Raw genomic sequence first — 26,788 nt, 5'->3', positions numbered from 1 at the left:
AAATAAAGGGACAGTTAGAGATGGCCTTGCGTTAAGGTGAGTACGCAGCAGCAACGACAGCACCTGGACCTGCAGGGAATGTACACTCAAATGAATGTATTCGGCCAGGCGCGGTGGCTCAAGCCTGTAATCCCAGCACTTTGGGAGGCCGAGACGGGTGGATCACAAGGTCGAGAGATCGAGACCATCCTGGTCAACATGGTGAAACCCCGTCTCTACCAAAAATACAAAAAATTAGCTGGGCATGGTGGCGCGTGCCTGTCATCCCAGCTACTCGGGAGGCTGAGGCAGGAGAATTGCCTGAACCCAGGAGGCGGAGGTTGCGGTGAGCCGAGATCGCGCCATTGCACTCCAGCCTGGGTAACGAGAGAGAAACTCAGTCTCAAAAAAAAAAAAAAAAAAAAAAAAGAATGTATTCTTCAATCCACAGGTTCTGACTCCAGAAGCAAGACACATCAAGTGCAGTGAGGAGGAGGTCCAGGACCTGGATATCATACTTCGCAGGGATGTAATGCACCAGAGACCAAGATTTCTAGCCAGAAATTGAAGGCAGTTCAAGGAGAGACTACAGACGCAGCATCCTACTTACTGGCCATTTCCCGGTAACAGAAGAAAATGATCACATCCCAGGTGACTTTTGGTTTATTTTTTTCTTCATCACATGATTGATTTCTGGACAACTTCAAAAGTCAATTGACTTAAGTGAAAAAGTATAAATTGGTAAACCAGAATTTGTGCATCAGTAAATTTAGATTCTGATTTCAACATCTAGGCAAAGTAGGATCAGGACTATATTGCTCACACGTGGTCTCATAGAAAGATATTTGGTCTTTGCAGTTCTTGGCATAGAGCTCCTAAAACTCTTGGAATTTCCTGAATTACGAGTCTTTTTGTTTTGAGACAGGGTCTCACTTTGACACCGAGGCTGGAGTGCAGTGGTGCAGTCTCGGCTCACTGCAGCCTTGGCCTCCTGGGCTCAAGCCATCATCCCCTCAGCCTCCCAACTAGCTGGGACTGCAGGTGTGTGCCACCAGGTCCAGCTAATTTTTTGTATTTTTTTGTAGAGATGGGGTTTCACCATGTTCCACAGGCTTGTCTTGAACTCCTCAGCTGAAGCAGTTAGTCCACCTTCGTCTCCTGAAGTTCTAAGACTACAGCTGTGAGCCATCATGCCTAGTCCTCTTTTTTCTAGTGAGACTACTCTTGGTAGAGTCCTAGGTAGCTTCAGGGTGGAGGCTGGTTGCAAGAAAGACCAAGCCTTGATTAGAAGCTTGGAACTTACAGTCCTACCCCTAATCTCCAGGAAGCAGAAAGACGTTGGAGATGGAGTTCAGTCACCAGTGGCCAATGATTTATTCACCCATGCCTGTGTAACATAAAACCTCTAAACAGAGGGGTCTGGAGAGCAGGGTTGGTAAACACATCAAGCTTCTGGGAGGTTGGTGCATGCAGAGAGAGCATGAAGTTTATCCCCATACTCCAGCATACTGTGCCCTGTGCAGCTCTTCCATTTGGCTGTTCTGGAATTGTAAATAAAGCAGTAATAGTAAAGTGCTTTCCTTAGTAGATTATTTTTTATTTATTTATTTATTTTTTTGAGACGGAGTTTCGCTCTTGTTACCCAGGCTGGAGTGCAATGGCGCGATCTCGGCTCACCGCAACCTCCGCCTCCTGGGTTCAGGCAATTCTCCTGCCTCAGCCTCCTGAGTAGCTGGGATTACAGGCACGCGCCACCAGGCCCAGCTAATTTTTTGTATTTTTAGTAGAGACGGGGTCACCATGTTGACCAAGATGGTCTCGATCTCTCGACCTTGTGATCCACCCGCCTCGGCCTCCCAAAGTGCTGGGATTACAGGCTTGAGCCACCGCGCCCGGCCTTAGTAGATTATTAAACCTGAAGGTGGGTTGCAGAAATCCCCACATTAGTAGCCAAGGGAAAGAAGTCTTTGTAACCTGGAGACCTCACACTTGTGACTGGTGTCTGAAATGGGGCTGGTCTTGTGGGACTGAAACCTTAACCTATAGGGTCTTCCAGGGGTTGGTGTCAGAATTGAATCTAATTGTTGGACACCTATTTGATGTTAGAGAATTGGAGAACTGCTTGATGTGAGCAAAAGCCCACACATTTGGTATCGGAAGTGTGTCAGTAAAAACAGCACAATGGAATTCACACAAAATGACTACTCTGGAACCTAATGTGTGACTGGAGCATCTTGTGGGTTATAGTAGCTGTCACCTTCTGTCTAATGTCTCTGTCATCACATCCAGAGAGTCCTTGGTCACAGGATATGTACTGACTCTCAGGAGAAAGTAGATCAGTTCCCAAGAGGTGACAGTACTTCATGGCACTTAGAAGAAAGGAGGTTTAATTGACTCACAGTTCCACAGGCTTAAGAGGAAGTATGACTGGGAGGCCTCAGGAAACCACAAATACAGAGGAAGGTGAAGGGGAAGGAAGGACCTTTTTCACACAGAGGCAGGAAAGGGAGAGTGAGAGAAGTGCTACACACTTTCAAACCATCAGATCCTGTGAGAACCCATTCACTGTCACAAGAACAGCAAGGGGGAAATCTGCCTCATGATCCACAGCTCCCGCCAGGCCCCTCTTCCAATATGACATGAAATTTGGGCAGGGACACAAATCCAAACCATATCATCTGTATACAGTCATGTATACAGATTTTTTTTTTTTTTTTTTTTTTTGTCGTAGGATGCACTGAAGACTTTGGTCTGGTCTGGCGTCAAGATGACCGCCAGGGCATACACCGTGCCCACGTGGCCCGTGAGGGTCCGCACCTGCTCCTTGGACTCAATGTCCCACACCTGGGAGGAGTGGGCACAGGTGGGTTAAAGACACTGGGCAAGGTGGGGGAGATGAGGCCAGAGTCTGGCCCTGCACCCAGGCCTTACATGGATGAGGTTCTCGTAGGTGCCACAGACAATGTGGTGATTTGTCACAGCAATGGAATAGACGCTGCCGCCAGATGTCTGCAGGACATGGATGCAGTCAAGGGTTCGAATGTCCCAGATCTTGATTGTCTGGTAGGAGCCACTGTACAGGTAGCTCTGGGCAGCCACCAGGGCCCGCACCCAGTGGTTGAGGCCTGTGAGCTCCTTCTTCAGCTTCAGCTCAGTGCCCACAATGTCCCAGACCTTGATGGCCTTCAGGGAACCGCTAATGATGTTTTGGTCAATGATGGATCACATATGGGACAGTGGTCCCATTAGATTATAAAAGAGGTGAAAAATATCATTGCCAAGTGAGTTGGAACATTGTAGCACACAATTTATTTTTTTTTAATTTAGTGCAGCTTAAGTATACACACATTTTTTAAGTCCACCGTAGTGTAGAGTTACATCCAAGGCCTTCAGATTCACGTACCAGTGTACCCAGAGCAACTTCCAGACCTGCAGGCTCTATTTATGATAAATGCCCTGTACAGATGTACCATTTTTTATCTTTAATTTTAGAGACAGGGCCTCACTCTATTGCCCAGGCTGGACTGCAGTGGGGCTATTCAGCTTATAACCTCAAACTCCTAGGCTTAAGCAGTCCTGCCTCAGCCTCTCAAAGTGCTGCAATTTACAGGTGTGAGCCACCATGGCCAGCCCCATTTTTTTTATCTTTTATACAATATTTTACTGTATCTGTTCTATTAATATATTTAGATACGTTTAGATACATGAGTACTTACCGTTGTGTTATAATTCCCTACAATATTCAGTACTGCAATATGCTGTATAGGTTTATAGCCTGGTATACCGTAGAGCTTAGGCATGTAATATCCTGTCCCATCTAGGTTTAAGTAAGTGCACTCTGGGATGGTTGAACAGAATTGCCTAATGATGCATTTCGCACATTGTGTCCTTGTTATTAAGTGACACATGAATAAACATACATGTATACATGTTTGCATATATTTCTATGTATGTATATATATTTAGAGATGTATCTGTCTTAGCCCTTAGATCTTTGGATAGTACCTTTTCATTACTGTATGTTCTCTTTCACAAACAAAATGAGTAAATACTAGACCTCACCTCGCCTCTGTCTTTATTGATCTGTCTTTTATATATTGTACCATTCTGTCCTTTGGCTGCATCTTCAGTAGTTTTTTCAGATCTGCTTACCAATTCACTGTAAGTAGATCTCTTCAGTTATGCTGCTAACATGCCTGATAATGTAAATATAAACACTTTAAAAACTATATGTGTGTGTATGGTTTTCGAATAATATTAAGTATTTTTAAAAATTATTGATCTGTGTATTTTATTGTTATTTATCTATTTATTTATTTTTGAGCCTGTTACCCAGGCTGGAGTGCAGTGGCACAATTTTGGCACACTGCAACCTCCACCTCCTGGGTTCAGGCAATTCTCCTGTCTCAGCCTCCCGAGTAGCTGGGATTACTGGCATGCACCACCATGCTCAGCTAATTTTTGTATTTTCAGTAAAGATGGGGTTTCACCACTCAGATGATCTGCGCACCTAGGCCTCCCAAAGTGCTGAGATTACAGGCTTGAGCCACCACACCTGGCCTATTTATTTTTTAAGCCAGTCATGTTTAGCAGTAGTGGGTAATAATACTTAACTGTCTCTTGTTCTTTGGACATGTTTGGAAAGATTCTTTTATTCCTCCTAACATATAAAATATACTTATTTGTCATGTAATATCTTGTAGTGTCTGGGGTTTCTTCCTGGTTGATTCTGATAGTGCATATCAAAATTCATTGAAGATTCATGGCAAATAAAGGAATATGCTTTATTCATCCTGATATTGCTAAAATATATTTAGTGCCTGGCAAATATGTGCTCAAAAAGAAAAGAGGATTAGCAAGAGGATTAAATAATCAGTTCTTATAGGAACATCTGATCTGTTAAATGATGGATAATTACACAGTTACAGAACATTTTGCTAGAGATAGATTTTGAATATAGATAGATTTTGGAGATAAATTTTGCTTCTATCACAATGTATATTTTTATAGCACCTAGATATACAGATGCAGACTATTTGGTGAAAATGAGCAGAACAGTGTCCTTCACATTTCTTGCATATGAATAAAAGAGAAACACTTCATACTAAGCAGGACTCTCTTATTACAGGAATCACTGACTCTGGAGGATGTGTCTGTGGAGTTCACCTGGGAGGAGTGGCAGCTCCTGGGCGCATCTCAGAAGGACCTGTATCGGGACGTGATGTTAGAGAACTATAGCAACCTGGTGTCAGTGGGTGAGGAAAGCTGCCCTGTGTCCCTCAGAGGGTACCCAATCAAAGGCCTTTGCTTTTCTGGCTTTCAGAAGCTCTCAAGGGCTTGTGGTGCTCTGAAGTGGTATATTCTGTCCCCTCCCTGGCCCCAGATAAAAGAGGATAATGTGTCCCCTTTAGAGAGAAAATCCCTTTGCTTTACAGGCACATAAATTATATCATTCCCAAAACAACACATGGTCCCACGTTGATATACCACAGCTCAATTCAGTGAGCCCAAGTTGTCATTTCCTGTGAACAGGGTATCAAGCCGGCAAGCCAGATGCGCTCTCCAAGTTAGAACAAGGAGAACCATGGACAACAGAAAATGAAATCCACAGCCAAATCTGTCCAGGTGAGTTCAGGTTGAGAGCCAGCAAGGAGGGTGGCTGAGCAAGTCACATGATAGTTGTTCAGCGGTGTGTGAGCTGTGAGGGAATCGGAGGCTGTGTGGACGGAGCCCCCATGTATCCCACTCCTCATACAAAAGTTCTTTTTCCTTCAGGTGTGTAGAGGAACATCTACCTCTTTATCTCCTCTTGGATTTCATCACTGCTTATTTTTTATTTTTTTGAGGCAGAATGTCACTCTGGCCCCCAGGCTGGATTCCAGTGCTGTGATCTCAGCTCACTTGATCTTCTGCCTCCCGGGTTCAAGCACTTCTCCTGCCTTGGCCTCCCTAGTAGCTGGGATCACAGGCACCTGCCACTATGCCCAGCTAATTTTTTGTATTTTCAGTGGATACAGGGTTTTACCAAGTTGACCAGGCTAGTCTCCTGACTTCTGGTGATCCACCTGCCTCGGTCCCTACAAAGTGCTGGGATTACAGGTGTGAGCCACCACATCCAGCCTCTCATCACTCTTTATTTAATCTGTTTGATTTGTCTTTCTCAGGGTATCTTCCTTTTTAGGATTCTGAAATCTCATCATTTCTTGTTCCCCCATCAGAGCATCACTACCTGTTCCTTCTACTTCCCTTGCTGTGAATTTCCTCCTTCCATGACTGTCTCCAAAGAACAACCTTGGATCTCAGCACTCTCTCCTGACCACTGTACCTTTCTGCCCCTTTAGATAATGTTGATTTTTTTCCCCTAAGATCTTCCCACCCTATCTTGGACCCTGTGCCTGCTTAGTGACGTGGTCTGTTGCTTTGTGTATATATGCTTCCTTCGCTTCTCTTTTTTCTCCCATTCCGAGGTCCTCCAGAGGTTCTGTTTTCCATTTATTTTGCTCTGTTCTCATATTCTTTAAAAGTTTCCTTCATTCTAATGAATTAAGTTCTTGTTTTCTTTTTTTTTTTTTTTTTTTTTGAGACGGAGTTTCACTCTTGTTACCCAGGCTGGAGTGCAATGGCGCGATCTCGGCTCACCGCAACCTCCGCCTCCTGGGTTCAGGCAATTCTCCTGCCTCAGCCTCCCGAGTAGCTGGGATTACAGGCACGTGCCACCATGCCCAGCTAATTTTTTGTATTTTTAGTAGAGACGGGGTTTCACCATGTTGACCAGGATGGTCTCGATCTCTCGACCTCGTGATCCACCCGCCTCGGCCTCCCAAAGTGCTGGGATTACAAGCTTGAGCCACTGCGCCCGGCAAGTTCTTGTTTTCTATGGAGACTCTCAGATTGACATCTCCCTTAATATTTCCTAACTTACATGTTTCTACTATATTTTTTACCCACTTGCATGTCAATTCCTTGAGTTGATCCTGACCACTGTAGGGTTACCTTGAAACTTCTCTGCCTCCTCAGCTCCCTTATTTAAAGTCTTTGTGCTTTCAGTTGATTTTTGAAGAATTCTCATTCTGTTTCCAACCCAAACCAGATCACTAAACCTCATGACTGCTTTGCTTCAATTTCCTTTCGGAATCATTAATTCTGCCCATTATTTAGTTTCTCTTTTTTTGTTTTCTTTTTCTTTCGTTCTTCCCAACAATATATTCTATCATACCATTATTTAGTTTCTCTTAAATTATATGCTAGACTTATTTCCTTAAAGTTTTTCTGTTCTTACCATCGTCTGATGGCACTAAGTCCCTGTGAATCAGAGCAGTCATGTAAGATGGAAATTTCTCTTTTGTCAAGTGATATTCTAGTTGAATCACCATGATACAGTATCATCTTGCCCACACAGAGTTTCCTTTCCTTTTCTTAAATTCAAAGCCAACTATATTTAAAGCACTACACATGCAGTAGTCTTTCCCAATGTGTCCTATACACGTGAAACTTTTCTTGTTTCATTGCCTTAAACATTTTTTGATAGCCTATTACATATGGGCCCTGACAACTGTGAACATCAATAACAACCACAAAATTCTTCTTGGAGATTACCTGCTAAAAGGTAGAGGCATGAAATTGATCAGAATAGATAAATGTCTTGTGAAAAATGCTGGGAAGATCAATAACAAAGCATAATGAGGGATGCTGGGAATGGGAATGGCTCTTTGGTGAGATGCCTTTGGGCAGCTAAATGAGAGATGTGAGTATGTCCCTCGGGTGAATTACCTTCCAGGTAGACAAAAGAGCAGGTCCAAAGACCCAAGGCAGGTGTGTGTTTGAGGAACTGCAAGGAAGCCTGGGTAAATACAGAGGAGTGAACAAGAGGGGCAGTGGTTGGAGATAATATGGAGGTAAGGACAGTGTGATGGGATCTACAGTTTGAGGTAGACAGGTCATGTATGACCTTTCAAGGACATTTTAATGACTTGATTTTTTTAAAAATTTTGAGATGAGGAAATATGAGGGAGTTCTGAGTAGAAAAGTGACATGATGCAATTTATATTTAAAAGGATCACTTTGACTACTTTGTAGAAAACATATAGGAGAAGAGGTTGAAGCCTGAAATCCACTTGGGAGGCTATTGCTATAGTACCAGACAGAGTGATTATCTTACACCTAGATAGAGGGGGTGAGTTTTAGTCAGTTTCAGAATATAGGAGTCACCCTTCATCTACAGTTTCTCTTTCTATGGTTTCAGTTACCTGCGGTCAACTATGGTCTGAAAATGTTAAATGGGAAATTCTAGAAATAAACAATTTTTTTTTTTTTTTTTTTTTTTTTTTGCTCTTGTTGCCCAGGCTGCTGGAGTGCAGTGGTACAATATCAGCTCACTGCAACCTCTGCCTCCTGGGTTCAAGTGATTCTCCTGCCTCAGCCTCCTGAGTAGCTGGGATTACAGGCACCCACCACCACACCCGGCTAATTTTGTACTTTTAGTAGAGACAGGGTTTCTCCATGTTGGTCAGTCTGGTCTCAAACTCCCAACCTCAGGTGATCCACCTGCCTCGGCCTCCCAAAGTGCTGGGATTACAGGTATTAGCCACCATCCCTGGCATAAATAATAATTTTTTTTTTTTTTTTTTGAGACAGAGTTTTGCTGTTGTTACCCAGGCTGGAGTGCAATGGCGCGATCTCGGCTCACCACAACCTCCATCTCCTGGGTTCAGGCAATTCTCCTGCCTCAGCCTCCTGAGTAGCTGGGATTACAGGCACGCGCCACCATGCCCAGCTAATTTTTTTGTATTTTTAGTAGAGACGGGGTTTCACCATGTTGACCAGGATGGTCTCGATCTCTAGACCTTGTGATCCACCCGCCTCGGCCTCCCAGAGTGCTGGGATTACAGGCTTGAGCTACCGCGGCCAGCTGTTGGCATAAATAATTCTTAATTACATTGCTCACCATTCCAAGGAGTATGAAATCTTGCACCATCTTGTTCCATCCTGGGACAAGAATCACTTTTTTATCCAGCATATCCATGCTGTATACCCTCCCCACCTGTGTCACTTAGTAGCCATCTTGGTTATCTGGTCAACTGTGAAGGTATCACAGTGCTTGTGTTCAAGTAACCTTTGTTTTACTTAGTAATGCCTCCAAAGCTCAAGAGTGCGATGCTGGCCTATTGTTATAATTCTTCTATTTTATTATTTGTTATTGTTAATCTTTTGCTGTGCCTAGTTCATAAATTAAAATTCATTATAGGTATGTATGCACTGTATAGGAAAAAACATAACAGATAGAGGGTTTAGTATGATTCAGAGTTTCAGGCATCTATGGAGGGGGTCTTCGAACATATCACCCATAGGTAAGGAGGGATTACTGTATATTTATGAAGGAGGACATACGGAATTTCCTATTGAAGTAGACAAGGGTATGAGAGAAACATACAAATGAAAGATGATGATAAGGTTTCTGGCATGAGTCTGACCAGGAATTAACTTACCATTTCCCGAGAAACTTACCTTGTTTATACACTGACTGCTTTTACCTTTTGTTTTCTTTAACTTATAATGGTTTGTTCTTGTCCAAGTGACAGTGAGCACATCTACTTGGAGTTTTTTGAAACCGTGGTAATAGTGTGGTCAGTAGAGCCAGCCTGTGCAAAGCTGTTTATGAAGTAGTTCTTTTCCATGCTCATGGAAAGGTGTATTGTTCTCTTCTTCCCTAGAAATCAAGAGAGTTGACAGTCATTTACAGATGCACTCACAAAACCAAAGATGTCTGAAGGGAGTGGAACAATGCCATAAACATAATGCATTTGGAAACAACATTCATCAGAGGAAAAGTGATTTTCCTTTAAGGCAAAATCATGATACATTTGACTTACATGGGAAAATATTGAAATCAAATTTAAGTTTAGTCAACCAGAACAAAAGGTATGAAATCAAGAATTCTGTTGAGGTTAATGGAGGTGGAAAATCCTTCCTTCATGCCAAGCATGAACAAGTTTATCCTGAAATGAACTTCCCCAAATGTGGAAATTCTGTGAATACAAATTCACAATTCATTAAGCATCAGCAAACTCAAAAGATAGATAAACTCCATGAATGCACTGAGTGTGGGAAGGCTTTCCTCAAGAAGTCTCGCCTCATTGATCATCAGAGAGTTCATACTGGAGAGAAACCTCATGGATGCAGTATATGTGGGAAAGCCTTCTCTAGAAAGTCCAGGCTCACTGAACATCAGAAAACTCATGTAGGAGAGAGACGGTATGAATGCACTGACTGTGACAAAGCATTTCGCTGGAAATCACAGTTCACTGCACATCAGAAAATACATACAGGAGAGAAACCTTATGTATGCAGTGACTGTGGAAAAGGCTTCATCAAGAAGTCTCGGCTCATTAATCATCAGAGAGTTCATACAGGAGAGAAACCACATGGATGCAGCCTGTGTGAGAAAGCCTTCTCCAGAAAGTCCAGGCTCACCGAACACCAGCGAACTCATACAGGGGAGAAACCCTATGAATGCACTGAGTGTGACAAAGTGTTCCGCTGGAAATCACAGCTCAATGCACATCAGAAAACTCACACAGGAGAGAAGTCGTATATATGCAGTGACTGTGGAAAAGGCTTCATTCAGAAGGGAAATCTCATTGTACATCAGCGAACTCATACTGGAGAAAAACCCTATATATGCAATGAATGCGGAAAAGGCTTCATCCAAAAGGGCAATCTCCTCATTCATCAACGTACTCACACTGGTGAGAAACCCTACATATGCAACGAATGTGGTAAAGGCTTCAGCCAGAAGACATGCTTAATATCCCATCAGAGATTTCACACAGGAAAGACACCCTTTGTATGTACTGAGTGTGGAAAATCCTGCTCACACAAGTCGGGTCTCATTAACCACCAGAGAATTCACACAGGAGAGAAGCCCTACACGTGCAGTGACTGTGGGAAAGCTTTCAGAGATAAATCATGTCTCAATAGACATCGAAGAACTCATACAGGGGAGAGACCCTATGGATGCTCTGATTGTGGGAAAGCTTTCTCTCACTTGTCATGCCTAGTTTATCATAAGGGAATGCTGCATGCAAGAGAGAAATGTGTAGGTTTAGTCAAATTGGAAAATCCTGTCTCAGAAAATCATAGCTCATCACCTACAAGTGATCTCATACAGGATAAAGACTCTGTTAACATGGTGACTGTGTAGATGCCTTCTGTGGCAGCTCAGACTTCATTAAGTAACAGTGAGTTCCAAGCAGATAGCAAAGTAGCCATTGTGAGCCAGCCTGTTGCCAGAAGTTCACTCTTAGCAGATAGTAGAATTTACACAGCAGAAAAACCTTATGAATGCAGTGAATGTGGTAGTGCTTTCAGTGATCAATTACATCATATGTCACAAAACACACACAGGAACAAACTGTGATACATTCAAGGTGGAAAGCCCTTGAGTAAAATCTTATGGCTGATAAGCACATACTCAGAGAAAATTAGTATGAGGTAGAGACTGGGAAAGTCTTTTATGGGAAGATAGAGCCTCTCATTAGTGATCATCAGTGAGCTTATAGTTGGTAGAAATATAATGATCTTGGAAAAGTCCTTGTTCAGAAATAATACCCCAGTAGGTATCAGAGGCTTTACATAAGGGAGGAACTGTTGGAAGACCTCTGAAGGCTATGAATGTGGCAGGGTTGCTAGTGGTACATTCTGCCTTATCCTCAGAGAAAATAATATAGAAATAAAACTGTGAAAATAGTAACCAGAACATCTTCAGCAAAATATGAAAGACCACATGAAGCAAATAAGCCCTGTGAAAATCTAACATCATTATACAGCAGATAATATACAAGATGTGTTTTTTAAGACAATATACCTTGAATCACTAGTTGATATGTCAATGACTAATTAACGGGTTGTCAGTGTTACACATAATTGGTTAAACTTATAACACAATGTGCCCCTTCCCCCATTTTTGGCATGAATTTTCTATTCCCAGCCAAGATCATTATATGATTAGCTCTTGTGTTTCTTTGATTCTAGATTTCTTCACTTGTTATTTCAGACTACTGAAGTTCTTCAAAAGGAAATATGTATTTAATAATGTAACACAAGTTTGGATGTGTTTAACTTTAGAAATATCACCCCAGAGGAATTAAGTTCAAAACTTATGATTGGCCATGCTCTTAATTTAGAAGGTAGTCCTAATCCTAACCCTATGGTTTGTCTTATTGTTGGCATACGCGCCATTCGGAATAGTTTGTATGATCCATTTTCTTTACCTGAAACAGTTTCCTTTATCTAGGAACTGTGGATGATGGCAGTGGGAAACAACAAAATTTCAAGCCAGCATTTTTAAAAAGCTGGATTATATGCATGTATAGTTTATACATGCAACTGTAGTTTAAAAATGCATATGCCTGTATCAGTTGAAACTGTAGTTTAAAAATGCATATGCCTCCAGCAACTGTAGTTTAAAAATGCATATGCCTGTATGAATTGAAAAAGACATATAATGTAAAGATCAAGTTGTCCTGATAATTTCTTATTCAAGGTACATATTATTATTTGGAGTGGGAAGAGGAAAAGACTCAATTTTCCTTACATAAAACAGGTTATGAATACTTTTCTCAAAAGTGTTCATGTCTTATCTCTACCTAAATTATAAATTCGTGATAGTTTGTATAGGCAATTGTATACACCCTAGCAGATACCAAAATAGAAATTAATTATATGTAGATTGGGAAGATGAATGAAGGTGCCTGAATAACCCAGTGGACAGTTGATCAGAACTACTTTTGTCATTGAAGAAAAGGAGCTACCAGAAAGAAATTCTAAGGATTCGTACTATTCTAAAAAAAAATTTTTTTTTAAATCCTGAACAGAACCTCATTTCTGTCATGAGGGGCAGAACAGAGAAGGAATAGGATTCACAGAATAAGCCCAATTAAAAAAACAAAATAACTTCATTCTCTAAAAATAAAGGACAGCATGTAAGATGAATAAAGGCGAGATCCTTTTGGATATTTTACATAAGAACCCTTGAATTTGTCTATAGGTCTGTCACCTTGGAGAGTTGCCACTGTTTTAAAGATCCTAGCTCCTCTGTGATATGCTCAATTGGAACATACGATTTACCTTCATCATTCCTTCTCACCTAGGGTTGAGACCCTTGTTCTCTCCTATACTCAGAGTTCCTTCCTTTAATCTAATAAAGATTTATTCACGTTAGAAACAGTCCTGTTTACAAGGAAAAATAAAGTGGAAATTTGCCTTAAAGTGGCTGCCTCACAATTGAAACCCAAACTCTGGGTTATTGGGTGATTACAACAAATAGTCTTTGAGCATTTGTACTGTGGCAGGCACCTGTATACACAGGATACACTGATGAACTAAACGTAAAGTAGTGGCCGGTAACAGGATGGATTCAGTACAGATGCTCTGCAGTTAAGAATATAAGAAATGGACTCTTCTTCAATCTAGACTTCAGATTCTGTCTACTTCTTGTCTTGTGAATCTGTACATCCTATCATAGCAGTCGTAGCATCTTACTCTCTGAACACATAAATCAGGGTGCACTATTGGGCTGCCCAGGCCTGTCCTTGGGACCTGATGTTGAATTCACCTTTAAGAAGTTGGCATCCCAGCTAAATAAATTTAACCGGATACTCAATTCCAGGTTGCCTCTTTCAAAAGGCATATCGCCCCTCACCTTCATAAAAATTGTAGCTGACGTTTTATTAAGCCAAACGGTAACTGCATTATTTAGTAATTTTGAAAATTTAAACAGCTGTTTGTTTTTATTGTGTGAGACAGGGTGATGCTCTGTTGCCCAGGCTGGAGTGCAGTGACCTGATCATGACTTACTGAGGCCAAGTCATCCTCCCACCTCAGCCTCAGGAGTGGCTGGGACTACAAGTGCATGCCACCACACCCTGCTAATTTGTATTTTTTTTGTAAAGGCAAGGTCTCACTATGTTGTCTAGGCTGGTCTCCAACTCCTGGGCATAAGTGATCCTCCCGACTTGGCCTCCCAAAGTGCTGGTATTACAGGCTTCAGCCATGACACCTGGCCTCTTTAGTTATTGGATGGATGGATGATTGCATACTGGATGGATGGATAGATAGATGTATATAGAGAGAGACTTATGGAGATATATATACATACCTACATGTATGTATGTTTGTGATGAGAATTTAAGTGATGAAATCAAATATTTACCCAAAGTATTGCAATTGTGAAAACTGTAGGATGAAACTGGAAAAAAAAAAAAAAAAAAGGTCTTCAATAAGAATCAGAAATGTGGGTAATAGAAATTTTTTCTTGTGTCAGAATAAATCTGAAAGAAAATATGAAAAAGACACGGTAAAGTTGGGTACTAGAGAGAAAAAAATTCGATTTTAGTAGCGTCCAGAAGTTTGTAGACAATGATATGAATGATGATAAAGGAAGGCAAATGTTTGTTATTGTTTTTTTTTTTTTTGAGACGGAGTTTCGCTCTTGGTACCCAGGCTGGAGTGCAATGGCGCGATCTCGGCTCACCGCAACCTCCGCCTCCTGGGTTCAAGCAATTCTCCTGCCTCAGCTTTTGTATTTTTAGTAGAGACGGGGTTTCACCATGATGACCAGGATGGTCTCGATCTCTCGACCTCGTGATCCACCCGCCTCGGCCTCCCAAAGTGCTGGGATTACAGGCTTGAGCCACCGCGCCCGGCCTGTTATTGTTTTTTTAAGACGGACTTGGACTTGAACTGAACTGGATGTAGACCCACTAGGTAAATGTAGCTTTAATTACAACTGTAATCAGCAGTCAATTATTAAGCCTCAACCCACCTACTCTCTGGGGTCCTTAGGCCTCCAAAGATCCAGCCTCCTCAGGCCCCTAAACCAAAGACACATACAGGCCTCCTCAAACACTGACTCCAAATTAAATCTGAAACCTTTCACTAAAACCTCCAGCCCCAGGCTTCTCTATCACATTCAATTGCAAATCCGATTTGGACACCAAATCCATTCATTAGTACACACTTTTCTACCCCGTTTCTCAACCACTGATTCCCACTGCATTCCCTCAACGACCATAAACTTCCACAGTTGGCCTTTCGATCGTTAATATCTTCCAGTCTCTTAACCACTGACCGCTAAGTGCCCTATCACCAAAGCCAGGCTTCTCCACTGGGTAAACCCAGACAGAACCCCAGGAGGCGAGGTTCCACATGGTCTCAGAACAGGGGCTCCCCTGCACTGAACCCCCACAGGCCTTTCACTTAGAGCCACACCCAGACCCCGACCCACCTGATCCTGAGTCTCTTCCCGACTCCATCGAACACCGGGACCAAACGCTGAACCTGAACCCAAAGCGACTTCCATCTCTCTCCGACTTCGTCGCTAGGGCCTTTGAGGGCCCTCGGCGTCGAGCGGGGAAACCAGACGTTCCCACACACCCAAGCTCCTCCCTCGGCCCCGTATTGTGACGTATGTGGGCCTCCCTCGGCCCCGTATTGTGACGTATGTGGCCACGCCCATCTCGGCGACTCCCGCCGGAGAATCCGGAAGGAAGGGCTGTTAACCACGGCGTTGGAAGACAGGGAATTAGGTTCAGGGCACCTCAGTCACTGCGCAAACCAAATAAATTATCAGAAAATTATAAAAACTTTTAACTTTAATGAGCAAAATAATAAGAAGATGGCAGCGCGCTCTACGCCATACTGAGCCCTTAGGAAGAAGCATCGTGGCTGCTGTTCATCTTAGGGGGCGTCGGATTCAGTTCAGCAGAAAATACAATCTCTTGGGAGTTTAGGGCGGAATCGTGGAGTATCTCTGAGAGCCTCTTCAGGACCGTCAAGGTGTGTCAAAGGCGAATTGGCTGAAGGGGAATCGGGGGACAGTGCTCACAGAGTGGACCAAATTTGTGGATGTTCTGAATCCCCTTCAAGGTATGGAGAAGAGAATGGGCAAGTCTAGTCTAGCTGAGAATTGTCTTGAGGCCAAATAAGGGGATGATCTCTCTGAGGATCAATGCCCACGTGCAACTGAATACAGTGCCTGGTTACCTGTAGTAAAGAAAAAGGAATGAGGCTTCAAATGTAATCAAATATTTCCCTAAAACACATGAAAATGAAAATGTGGGTAAGTGGGGTAATCACAGCAACATTAAGTTTTATTGGCAGACTGACTGGATTTTGTGTGTTAGTAATTGAGGTAGCTGGTAGGGTAGATTTCTTTTGTATTTTTCTAGTCTGTGGGTAGTCTTATCTTTCATCCAGTGACAGCAATGATGCACTACTAAGGAACAGCCAGCGTTTCTTTTCTTTTTTTTTTTTTTTTGAGACAGAGTTTCGCTCTTGTTACCCAGGCTGGAGTGCAATGGCGCAATCTCGGCTCACCGCAACCTCCGCCTTCTGGGTTCAGGCAATTCTCCTGCCTCAGCCTCCTGAGTAGCTGGGATTACAGGCACGCGCCACCATGCCCAGCTAATTTTTTTGTATTTTTAGTAGAGACGGGGTTTCACCATGTTGACCAGGATGGTCTCGATCTCCTGACCTCGTGATCCACCCGCCTCGGCCTCCCAAAGTGCTGGGATTACAGGCTTGAGCCACCGCGCCTGGCCGGAACAGCCAGCGTTTCTAAGAAATATTTAAAGGTGACATGAGTCTTGGTTTAAAAGGAAGAAGGTGGTCTCTTAGGTCCCTTGTGTGATGCTAACCAATACATAATTGTAGAATTATAGAAGATGCCGTTAGTTACAAGACAAGGGATCCGTGTATTAGGGACAACGGAATGGGAAAAATTCAGATGTGACATCTGTGTAAGTACTACATGCCAAATCTAACTGAAGAAGGTGACAGATGACACATGTGGGCACCAGCGGCAGCACCCATTCAGTAACACGTTTTATCCTATTCAGAAGCACGTCTACTTCTGGAGAGGTCTACATACCTGGTTCGTTGGCCTGTTGGCCAAATTCCCAAATGATCATTGTTTCTCATTTTCCCCTCTTTGTTTAGAAGCACAGTGAGAATGTGCCCACAGTGAGACTCAAGATTGGACATTGACAATAAATTTCCCTCTAAATGTGAGATTGGTGCTTTGGGAAAATTAGTTTGATGATGCAGAATGAAGAAAAGGAATACATTTTAGAAACAGGATGACCATCTAAGAGTGTCACAGATTTTGAAATCAAAATCTGACATTCTGCTTATTTCCCTGTTGAGTGTTTGGTTCACCCTAGTGAGCTTTTCCAAACCAAATGTTTGAGTGACCAACATCTTGGTTCTTGGCCTTTATCTTTGCAGTTTTGACATTCTCTGAACATGATCTCATCTAGTCTTTTATCCTTAAATATTTATGTCCTGATGTTTTCCACATTGCCCTTCTCAAGCCCTTTCTCAACAAATTAGGTACTTTGTACTTTAATATCTAATAAAAATCTAAATATATATATATATGTATGTTTTTAAAAGCATACTTACTTCTCCTACATCCCAAACCTCAGTAAATTCACTGTTGCAAAGGCAGTTTCCACTTATCTCTTGATTCAAGCAACATACTTAAGAGCAAACTATTCAGCGATTGTGTTAAAATGCCTCTAACTCCTCAGATATCATTAAATATCAGTGGGCTCCTAGAAAACAGGAACATAGTTCTTTGGAACAGTCTCTTGCTCCATGTGTGCCCTCAGGAGATGGCAGAGAATTTGCAGACAGGAAAAAACTTATAAATGTGGTGAATGTGATAGTGCCTTCAGTGATCAGTTATGTCACATTTTATGTCTCAAAAATCCAGGCTGGGTGCGGTGGCTCTCGCCTGTAATCCCAGCACTTGACTGGGCAAAGTGGCTCACACCTGTACTCCCAAAACTTTGGGAAGCTAAGGCGGACAGATCATGAGGTCAGGAGTTTGAGACCAGCCTAACCAACATGGCAAAACCCCGTCTCTACTAAAAATACAAAAATTAGCCAGGCATGGTGGCAGGCACCTGTAATTCCAGCTACTCAGGAGACTGAGGCAGGAAAATCGTTTGAACCCGGGAGGCGGAGGTTGCAGTGAGTCTAGATCATGCTTTTGCACTCCTGCCTGGGTGACAAGAGCAAGACTTCATCTCAAAAACAAAACAAAACAAAACAAATCCACGGAAAAGAAACTCAGGTATATTCAGGTGTGCTCAGATATACTGAATGAAGAAGATTGAGCAAAAAACAATTGTAGCTTATTCTCTGGCTGATTGAGAGAAGTCATGAATGCAGAGACTGGGAAAGCCTGATAAACTCATCCCACATTGTGCATTGACACAGAGACACAATCTGATGTTAACCTCAGGACCCATTCACATTGATTGCTCAATGTTGTTAACTAGTCTCTGGAATGCCTGAGATACCCAAGTAAAATGAAACATTATTGTGATTATGTAAAGAGATAAGTATCTGAGCCAGGAATGGTGGCTCATGTCTGTAATTCCAGCACTTTGGGAGGCTGAGGGAGGGAGATCACTTGAGGTCAGGAGTTTGAGATCAGACAAATATACTCATTTTGCTGTAAGACAAGTAGTGGGCAGAGACCTGGAGATGGCCTGTGTAGCAAAAAATTTACCAGTCCCAAGGTGAGGTCTGGCCTTCGCCCTTAACCTACCTGAAGCGATGCCCAGGTTTTTAAAATGTCATGCCTGAAGAAATTATTTTTGTTTTCCTGTAGGCTTGAGCATCAGACAGTCTAAAAATGTGCCCTATGATGAAAGCCTTGGGTCACATAGTAACAGCTTAGTCTCTGATGGAGGTAGACTTAAGGGCAGCCAGGCAGGCAGTAAGCCCTGAAGCTCCGGAAAAAACTCTGGTCTCCAAGGCTTGGGTGAGCTTTGCTGAAGGAAAACATTCTTGAGTATTGTCTCATATAACTGCTGATAAAGTAACGTATCATGACAGTATGGAGAGAGGACAACTGAAAACTCAGCGTTTTTAGTACTAGTCCTGGATTCTGTCTTTATGTTTCTCCCCATTGCTGATTTTAATCTGTATCCTTTCCCCATAAACAACCAGAAGAGCGAGTAAAATAGCTCTCAGTGAGTCCTGTGCGTCCTTCAGAGAATCACCAATACTGAGGGTGAACTGGGGGACCTGAAATCTTAAAGATTCTGTCAGAAGGAATGATGGCCTTGTGTAGACTGAGTTCCATCTACAGTTTGTTTGCCTACAAATCCTCGTGAAGGGAATGGATAGTGGAACTTGTCCAATGTGGATTTGTCTGTTGCAAGATCCAAAGGATTGATTTCGATCGTTACGTTTTACACGTTTTCTTTAATTGCATAACCAATGAATGCTCCTTACTTTTTGGCAAAGATAAGTGTCGCAAATTTTGATAACCATTCCATGCTGTTGAATTGAGATACAGAGTTGGCTTAGGTAATAATTAAAAGAATGATGTAATCTTCTGGTTAAACTGTCTGATGCTGGTGCTTTTATCGTTGAGAGAATGCTCTACAGCTCTCTTTCTTCTAGGGGTAAGTTTCTGTCTCAATTTCTTTTCCCTTCCGGGGTCAATACTGGTGAAGCACATTTTCCTAGAATATTTCTATATCATCATTTCTAAGTTATTTTGCCTTTAATTATACAAACAAGTCCAGTGACCTCTAATGTGAATTATTGATGTTGTGTTCTTGCTTTTACTTACTTCACTAGATGTCCTTCTCAGTAACATTTTCTGATTCTGTGTATCTGCTGAATACACAGCTGTGTATAGCTCAAGCATCTGAAAGTTAAGAGTTAACTAGATCATGGGTAGAAGAACTCAAGGAAGCCTGGAACCGAGTGAGACACACAAATCTCTCTGCATGTGCTTTATGGGTCAGACCTCAGTATTTCTTGCTCCTTCCATATGAGACCCTGTGTGCCTCTAGGGATTATGAAAAAGTAAGAGCCTTTCCCAAACACTGCAGCAGTCTCTTTGAAGACACAGGTAAGAAAGTCATCATTGGTGTTGATAAGTAGCAATTGGGAAACAAAATTTCAGAAGTGTTCTCAGCTCCGCAAGCCTTTACTGTCATTTACCCTACACGTAAAGTGATAATTGCAGTTCTGAGGGGAAGTGAGGTCACAGAATCACAGACCTTTATTTGAGGGTCTGGCTGCCTTTCTTCCTCATGTACTGGCTGTCATGACCTTCACACTGAACTCACCGTCCTGGCAGAGGGAAGAAGTCCAGTGATTATTTTCTGTTGCACTCTGAGATGCAGAATCTGCAAGGAAAGGAAGTCTTACTACATGCTTATGTCTAGAAAGGGAGTATTCTGGGGGTAGAAACAGATTCGGTCGCAAGGTCAGTCAAGGAGGAGGAATAATTCCTTAGATCTGAGCTGGGTTAGTAGAAAGACAGGGGCCCTAGACCCTTAGTCCTCATGGATCCTACTATAATTTAATAAAACTCTCACTCAGAATGTTTCTTAGTGAATAATTCAAGTCATAACAAAATTTGATATCTCATTTTGAAGATGCTTAAGAATTGTAATAAGAGATAATTCATATTACCTTACTTGAATTATAGACTAAATTTTCAGTATTATTGTTACAGGTACGTTTATAATGCCTACATGTTTATAAGAAAGGTTAGGATGAAACTATAAGAACTACATAATCTTGTACAAAAACCATGGTGTCAATTCGTTTCTGGAATAAAAAATATTTTTTCTATAAATCTAGGTTTATTATCCTGTTAATGGAGATTGTAATTGTGTTTGTAATGAAGTATCCGTGTCCTAATGATTATGGAGAGATTGCATTTTCTCTTAAAGTTATGGCCACGTTAAAGGAAAAGGTAATGTTATAATTATGGATATTAGATGACAGTTGCCCGGCCCAAACGTATCTTGGGTTATTTCTTCTGATTTAATAATATACGAACATCAGTCTCAAGCTCATGACACATTTTTTCTGTTGTTTGAATTTTTACATTCAAATAATAGAATTTACATTGCAGAAGATTTCATATTCTCCAGATTTGATTTACAGAAGTCTCATGTATGTGATATCCTTCACAAATATTTCATTAGTAGTACTTGCACTTAACCTAGGTATTAGTAATAGATAAGTGTTTAACATGAAATTAGTAATAACTTCTATCCTGTGCTGTTTATCATACATTACTCTTTGATGTTTCTTAGTTTAGGGAGAAAGCAATGTTGTTCAGCCATTTATTTGATAGATACTGCTATATTTTTGTTCCTGGATTAACAGCCCATGAATCTTTCTGCTGCCAAACTAATATTGTGTCAGTCTAGCTTTCATTAAGTCAAATTTGGCCATGGGCGGCAATTTTTGTAGATTAGACTGTAATGAGTGTGCTATATTTTATTAGGATCTCTGAAATATTATTCATATTTGATAGTACTGTGTATAATAAAATTTCACACCAAATGGAAAGTTGTTTACAACCAAAATTATACTTAAAAATACCAACAACATCAACTCCAAGAAATCCAGGCGGGCAAACCCCATCTCTACTAAAAATACAAAAATTAGTTGGGCTTGGTGGTGCTCATCTGTAATCCTAGCTGCTCGGGAGTCTGAGACAGGAGAATCTTTTGAACCCAGGAGCGGGAGGTTGCAGTGAGCCAAGATGGTGCCACTGCACTGCAGCCTGGGTGACAGAACAAGACTCCATCTCAACAAACAAACAAATATATATATATATATATATATATATATATAGTCTACTATATATATTGTATATACATATATATACAATATATATATTTTTATATATATAAAATAAAAGCGCTCATGTTTGTTTTTTTTTTTTTTTTTTTGAGACGGAGTTTCACTCTTGTTACCCAGGCTGGAGTGCAATGGCGCGATCTCGGCTCACCGCAACCTCCGCCTCCTGGGCTCAGGCAATTCTCCTGCCTCAGCCTCCTGAGTAGCTGGGATTACAGGCACACGCCACCATGCCCAGCTAATTTTTTGTATCTTTAGTAGAAACGGGGTTTCACCATGTTGACCTGGATGGTCTCGATCTCTTGACCTCGTGATCCACCCGCCTCGGCCTCCCAAAGTGCTAGGATTACAGGCTTGAGCCACCGCGCCCGGCTTGTTTGTTCTTTATACAAATGAAATCATAGAGCAAGAAGCCCTCTATATTTGGCTTTTACATTTTTTATGATTTTTTAAATGTACTATTGATATCCATTAGCCTTGATATATAGCAGTCGCTTCTGTTGATATCAAATATTTGAGTCATTCTATTCTGAGTGAGCAAGTGGTTGGTCTTCATGTTTGGAGCTGTTATGACTACTTCTAATACACAAATTCTGAAATTTGTTTTTTGGTGATATATTTAGAAATTGATTTGGGGTATACTTATAAAAGTGGACTTGTTGAGACAGATGTTGATATCTATTCCATTTAAGGAGATACTGCCAAACTGCTTTCCAAAATGCCTGTGCCAATTTTAACACCCAACAACAGTGCAGGGAATTCCTGGTATATTAACATGTTTGCCAAAACTTGGTATTTCCTGCCATTTTAATGTTATACTTATAGTTGGTGTGTGATGGCACCAGGTAGTGGTGTTATTTGAAGTTTTGTGATTACTGAAGACATCGAACCTTTCCTATTTACTATTCACTGGACAATTTCCATTTTTTAGTTTCTGTTGTGATGTGTTCCCTAACTTTATTACATTGTGTGGTATGTAAGTGTTCTTTATGCTACATACAACCTTTCCTCCTTATGCTCCCCTGTGTGTGTGTGTGTGTGTGTGTGTGTGTGTGTGTGTGTGTGTGTGTCTGTGTGTGTCTGTGTGATGGGATAGGAGCCAACTTTTAATTTAATATGTTCTGATTTGTCATTTCACCCATATTGTCAATGTGTTTTATACTGTTTATAAAACACCCTCAGATTCTAAGAACACCACAAATATTTCTTTTTGTAATTATCAAAATTGCGTTACCTGTCTTTAAATTTCACTCAGCAATCCATTAGTATTGGTGTGTTGAATGGCGTGGGTAGTGAATGAGGTTGTTTCTTTTCTCACATACAACTAGTAAAATTGGTGTATTCGGTAAATGTTGGGTTATACTTTTTTTTCCGTTTGCTGTCACTTGCCATTGCTTCCTCCAGGTTAACACCATCTCATCCCTAGTGCTGGCTTCCCTGAAATACCCTGATAATTCTCTCCGTCACTACATGCATCTTGATGTCTGTGGCAATCCCACAGGAGTCAATAAAAGATGTTTTGATGTAAAAAAAAAAAATATTTTAGCCGGGCGCAGGGGCTCACGCCTGTAATCCTAGCACTTTGGGAGGCTGAGGTGGGTGGATCACCTGAGGTCGGGAGTTCAAGACCAGCCTGGCCATCATGGTGAAACCCCATCTTAAAAAAAAAAAAAATATATATATATATATATATATATATATATATATATATATATATTTTATGAGGCTTTTTGCTCAGATGAGTGACTGTTATTACAATTTTTTAAAATATGCTGAATTTTAGCTGGGCATGGTGGCGCGTGCCTGTAATCCCAGCTACTCAGAAGGCTGAGGCAGGAGAATTGCCTGACCCCAGGAGGCGGAGGTTGCGGTGAGCCGAGATCGCGCCATTGCACTCCAGCCTGGGTAACAAGAGCGAAACTCCGTCTCAAAAAAAAAAAAAATGCTGAATTACCAATGGCCTCCAGTACCTGGTAGGACATTTCATTTTTCCTGAGTATGCATTTGTAAAATGGAGCAGCAAAAACATCACAAAGAAAAGAGACTTTGGATACTGTTCTACTCTAAATGATGGCAAAATCACAAACTCACTATATACAGCATTATTTGTATTCCCTGAAGTTTTATTTTCTGTGCTCATAATCTTGTCCAGCAGCTCTATTATTTTCATCTTGTACAGGCACAAGCAGCGGGTCCAACACATTCACAGGACTCATGTTTCCTCCAGATCCTCCCCCGAGTCCAGAGCCACTCAGAGCACCGTTGTCCTGCTGGGCACCTTTGTATCTTTTCACACACTCTCCTCTATCTTTCGTGCCTGTATAGGTCTATTTGATATCCCAGTTTGTGGTTGGTGAATTCTGCTGCCCTCACTTCTATGAGTTTTCCAACTGTCCGTCCCTTTGTTCTCATGAGTCGTGACTCCACTGTATCTCAACTCTGTTTTCCTCAGGTAAAGAACACAAAATCTCCTAATCTTATTCAAAACATGTAAACTATGTTTTTTTTTTTTTTTTTTTGAGACGGAGTTTTGCTCTTGTTACCCAGGCTGGAGTGCAATGGCGCGATCTCGGCTCACCGCAACCTCCACCTCCTGGGTTCAGGCAATTCTCCTGCCTCAGCCTCCTGAGTAGCTGGGATTACAGGCACGCGCCACCATGCCCAGCTAATTTTTTGTATTTTTAGTAGGGACGGGGTTTCACCATATTGACCAGGATGGTCTCGATCTCTTGACCTCGTGATCCACCTGCCTCGGCCTCCCAAAGTGCTGGGATTACAGGCGTGAGCCACCGCGCCCGGCGTAAACTATGTTGTTAACCTTGATATGTCAATATAGACACTTATGGCAAATTCACGTCTTTCTATGGTAACCGTAAATTGGTACCGGGGTCTTCATCTGGCTTATCGTGGGAACTTCATAGGCAAAGCAGATGTACATGAGGCAGATTTCCCTCGTCTTGTTGGTAGGAGTCCTAATCAAATGTTTCTTGAGGCAAGTTAAAAAGATTTAGTCCTGGCTTCTCTGTCAGATTAATGGGTGTTTGACCAAATGCTATATTGATGGGATAACCTGCCAGGAGTGATTACAGTGAAGAAATATTCAAAGACATCATGTGTATCTACTGTGTGCATACGTCTTGTGGACAGGGGTAGGAGCAGCGTTTGTTCTGAACTGTCTTTTCATAGAACGTGTATGGAAAAAAAGATATGGATAGTATCATCTTTTGGAATAGTTGACATAATTATTTCCTATATATAAAAATAAAGATAATGTTTCCTTCTTAGGCAAATGGTTGGGGAGCCTTGCTAGCTGCTTTAATTTTTCTATTCTCAGGGTTCCTCAGCTGGTAGGTAAACCCACTGCATATGCAGCATTCACCAGATCCTCTCAGTATCATTTCTATTGGAATTGTGGTGGGAAGAGATCAAGCCAAACTGAGGCACTCAGGATGTTCATACTGCCTCCTATGCCAAGGGTAATGAACGGGTTTTGTAGCATTTGTTCTATTTTAATCATAGACTTTATTTTGTAGAATATTTTTAGGTTCACAGAAAAATTTAGTGGACAATACAGCAATTTCTCTTATCCTCCTTACCTGACACATTCACAGCCTCAATCTTATCAAAGTCCCATACCAGAATATTACACTTGCTACAACTGATGCACCTGCATTGACACTTCATTTTCAGCCAAGCCCACAGTATCCCATTACTGAATCCTCTCAGTATTGGACATTCTGTGGCTTTTGACAAGTATGTGGTGACATGTATTCAGTGTCATGCTCTCATATACATTAGTTTCACTGCCTCAAAATTCCTTCAAGCTCCACTAGTCATCCTTCCCTTTCCTCAACACCTGGAGACCATGTGGAAGATAGACAAAGGGTCAGCTTCTAGAGTAGAGGACACATTTGTTTGCTGTTAAACAAAATAAGATGCTCCAGGCAAGAAACAGCAATGCCAAGATAACATGAATTTTGCAGAATAAGGGTTCCAGAAACCTTGATTTACTTTCCCTTAGCATGCAGGGTGATTTCCTAAATTACCCCATATATGCAATGTCTTTTGAATACCCTAGATCTTAAATGTGTGTATTCCAAAAGGTTGAATGAGAAAAATGAAGGATGGAAATAGAACTAAGAATAAAAGATGTTGGCCATTTAAATCATCGGAGAGTGGGAGAAGTTTTCAACGGTGGTAGGTGGGTGCAACAATGGCTGCCTGCCTCTATGTTGGCATCACTGTGACCACAATCATTAATGAACAAATCAAACACAAGTCCTGAATATTTGGAGATTAGAGTTCTTATTTCATATGCAGGCTTCTCCAAGATGCCTGCAAGCTGTGGCAGGAACACATGTGTCCCTGCCTGCCATGTGTCTGGGAATGGCAAGATTGGTATCTTTGAAAGTAGCTGTAATTTACTACCCAAGCTTGCTTTTCAGTGACAGATAAAAGCCTTCAAAATACTTTGAAGTTGCAAAATACTTACATCAGACAGATTCTGTCAGTTTAATTGTTGCCTAAATGGGAAGAAGAATTCCTGGTCTTTGTATTCTACCACCTTCCCATTCTTCCTTCTCATTGAAGATTTTGACATGAAGATGAACCATGATTGTATGGTGTAGTGGAGTTTTAAAGACTATGGAAGACAAAATGAGACAAAATGACCAGGAACCTTGACAGAAGAGTCAGTTCCAAAGAAAAGCAAGTTTAACCTCCGTGAAGTGATGACAAATAACAAATAAAATGAAAGCCAAACATAACATTTTCAGAATCAATTGAGATTTATTCCCTTGATATAAAACACTTCAGTCATACCCGCACTCGTGACAAATACGTTCTGAATGAATTGCTGATGTAAATTGTAAAGGCACAAAATGATTTTTTATAAAACAACAACACAAGAACATCTTTGTTATGATAGGAAAATACTTTTTAACAGACAGAAAATATTAACCCTGAAGAGTAACATAACAAATATGATATTAAAATTAGAAGCATCTTCTGGCTATAATATTTGTGCAAACATTTTGGAATATTGCTTGACAATACCTCCTAAAGCTAAGTAGATAGAAAACTGTGACCCAACAAGTCCACTGTTTCATATATACCCAAC

The 26,788-nt window shown here is 41.4% G+C and overlaps 1 protein-coding gene across 1 annotated transcript; it reads left to right on the top strand.

Moving 5' to 3' along the window:
• Window positions 1-540: 540 nt before the first annotated feature.
• ZNF613 (zinc finger protein 613) lies at window positions 541-15,268 on the top strand. Its single transcript, XM_039467095.2, has 5 exons — window positions 541-630; window positions 2,711-2,842; window positions 5,108-5,234; window positions 5,512-5,604; window positions 9,690-15,268. The coding sequence occupies exons 1-5, from the start codon at window positions 616-618 to the stop codon at window positions 11,177-11,179; spliced, it is 1,857 nt and encodes a 618-aa protein (XP_039323029.1). The 5' UTR covers window positions 541-615; the 3' UTR covers window positions 11,180-15,268.
• The last annotated feature ends 11,520 nt before the right edge of the window (window positions 15,269-26,788 follow it).

Source organism: Saimiri boliviensis, chromosome 14 (genome assembly GCF_048565385.1).
Source record: "Saimiri boliviensis isolate mSaiBol1 chromosome 14, mSaiBol1.pri, whole genome shotgun sequence".
Lineage (NCBI taxonomy): Eukaryota > Metazoa > Chordata > Mammalia > Primates > Cebidae > Saimiri > Saimiri boliviensis.
Note: the sequence above shows the minus strand (reverse complement) of the source record. Positions and strands in the feature narration are given on the sequence as shown.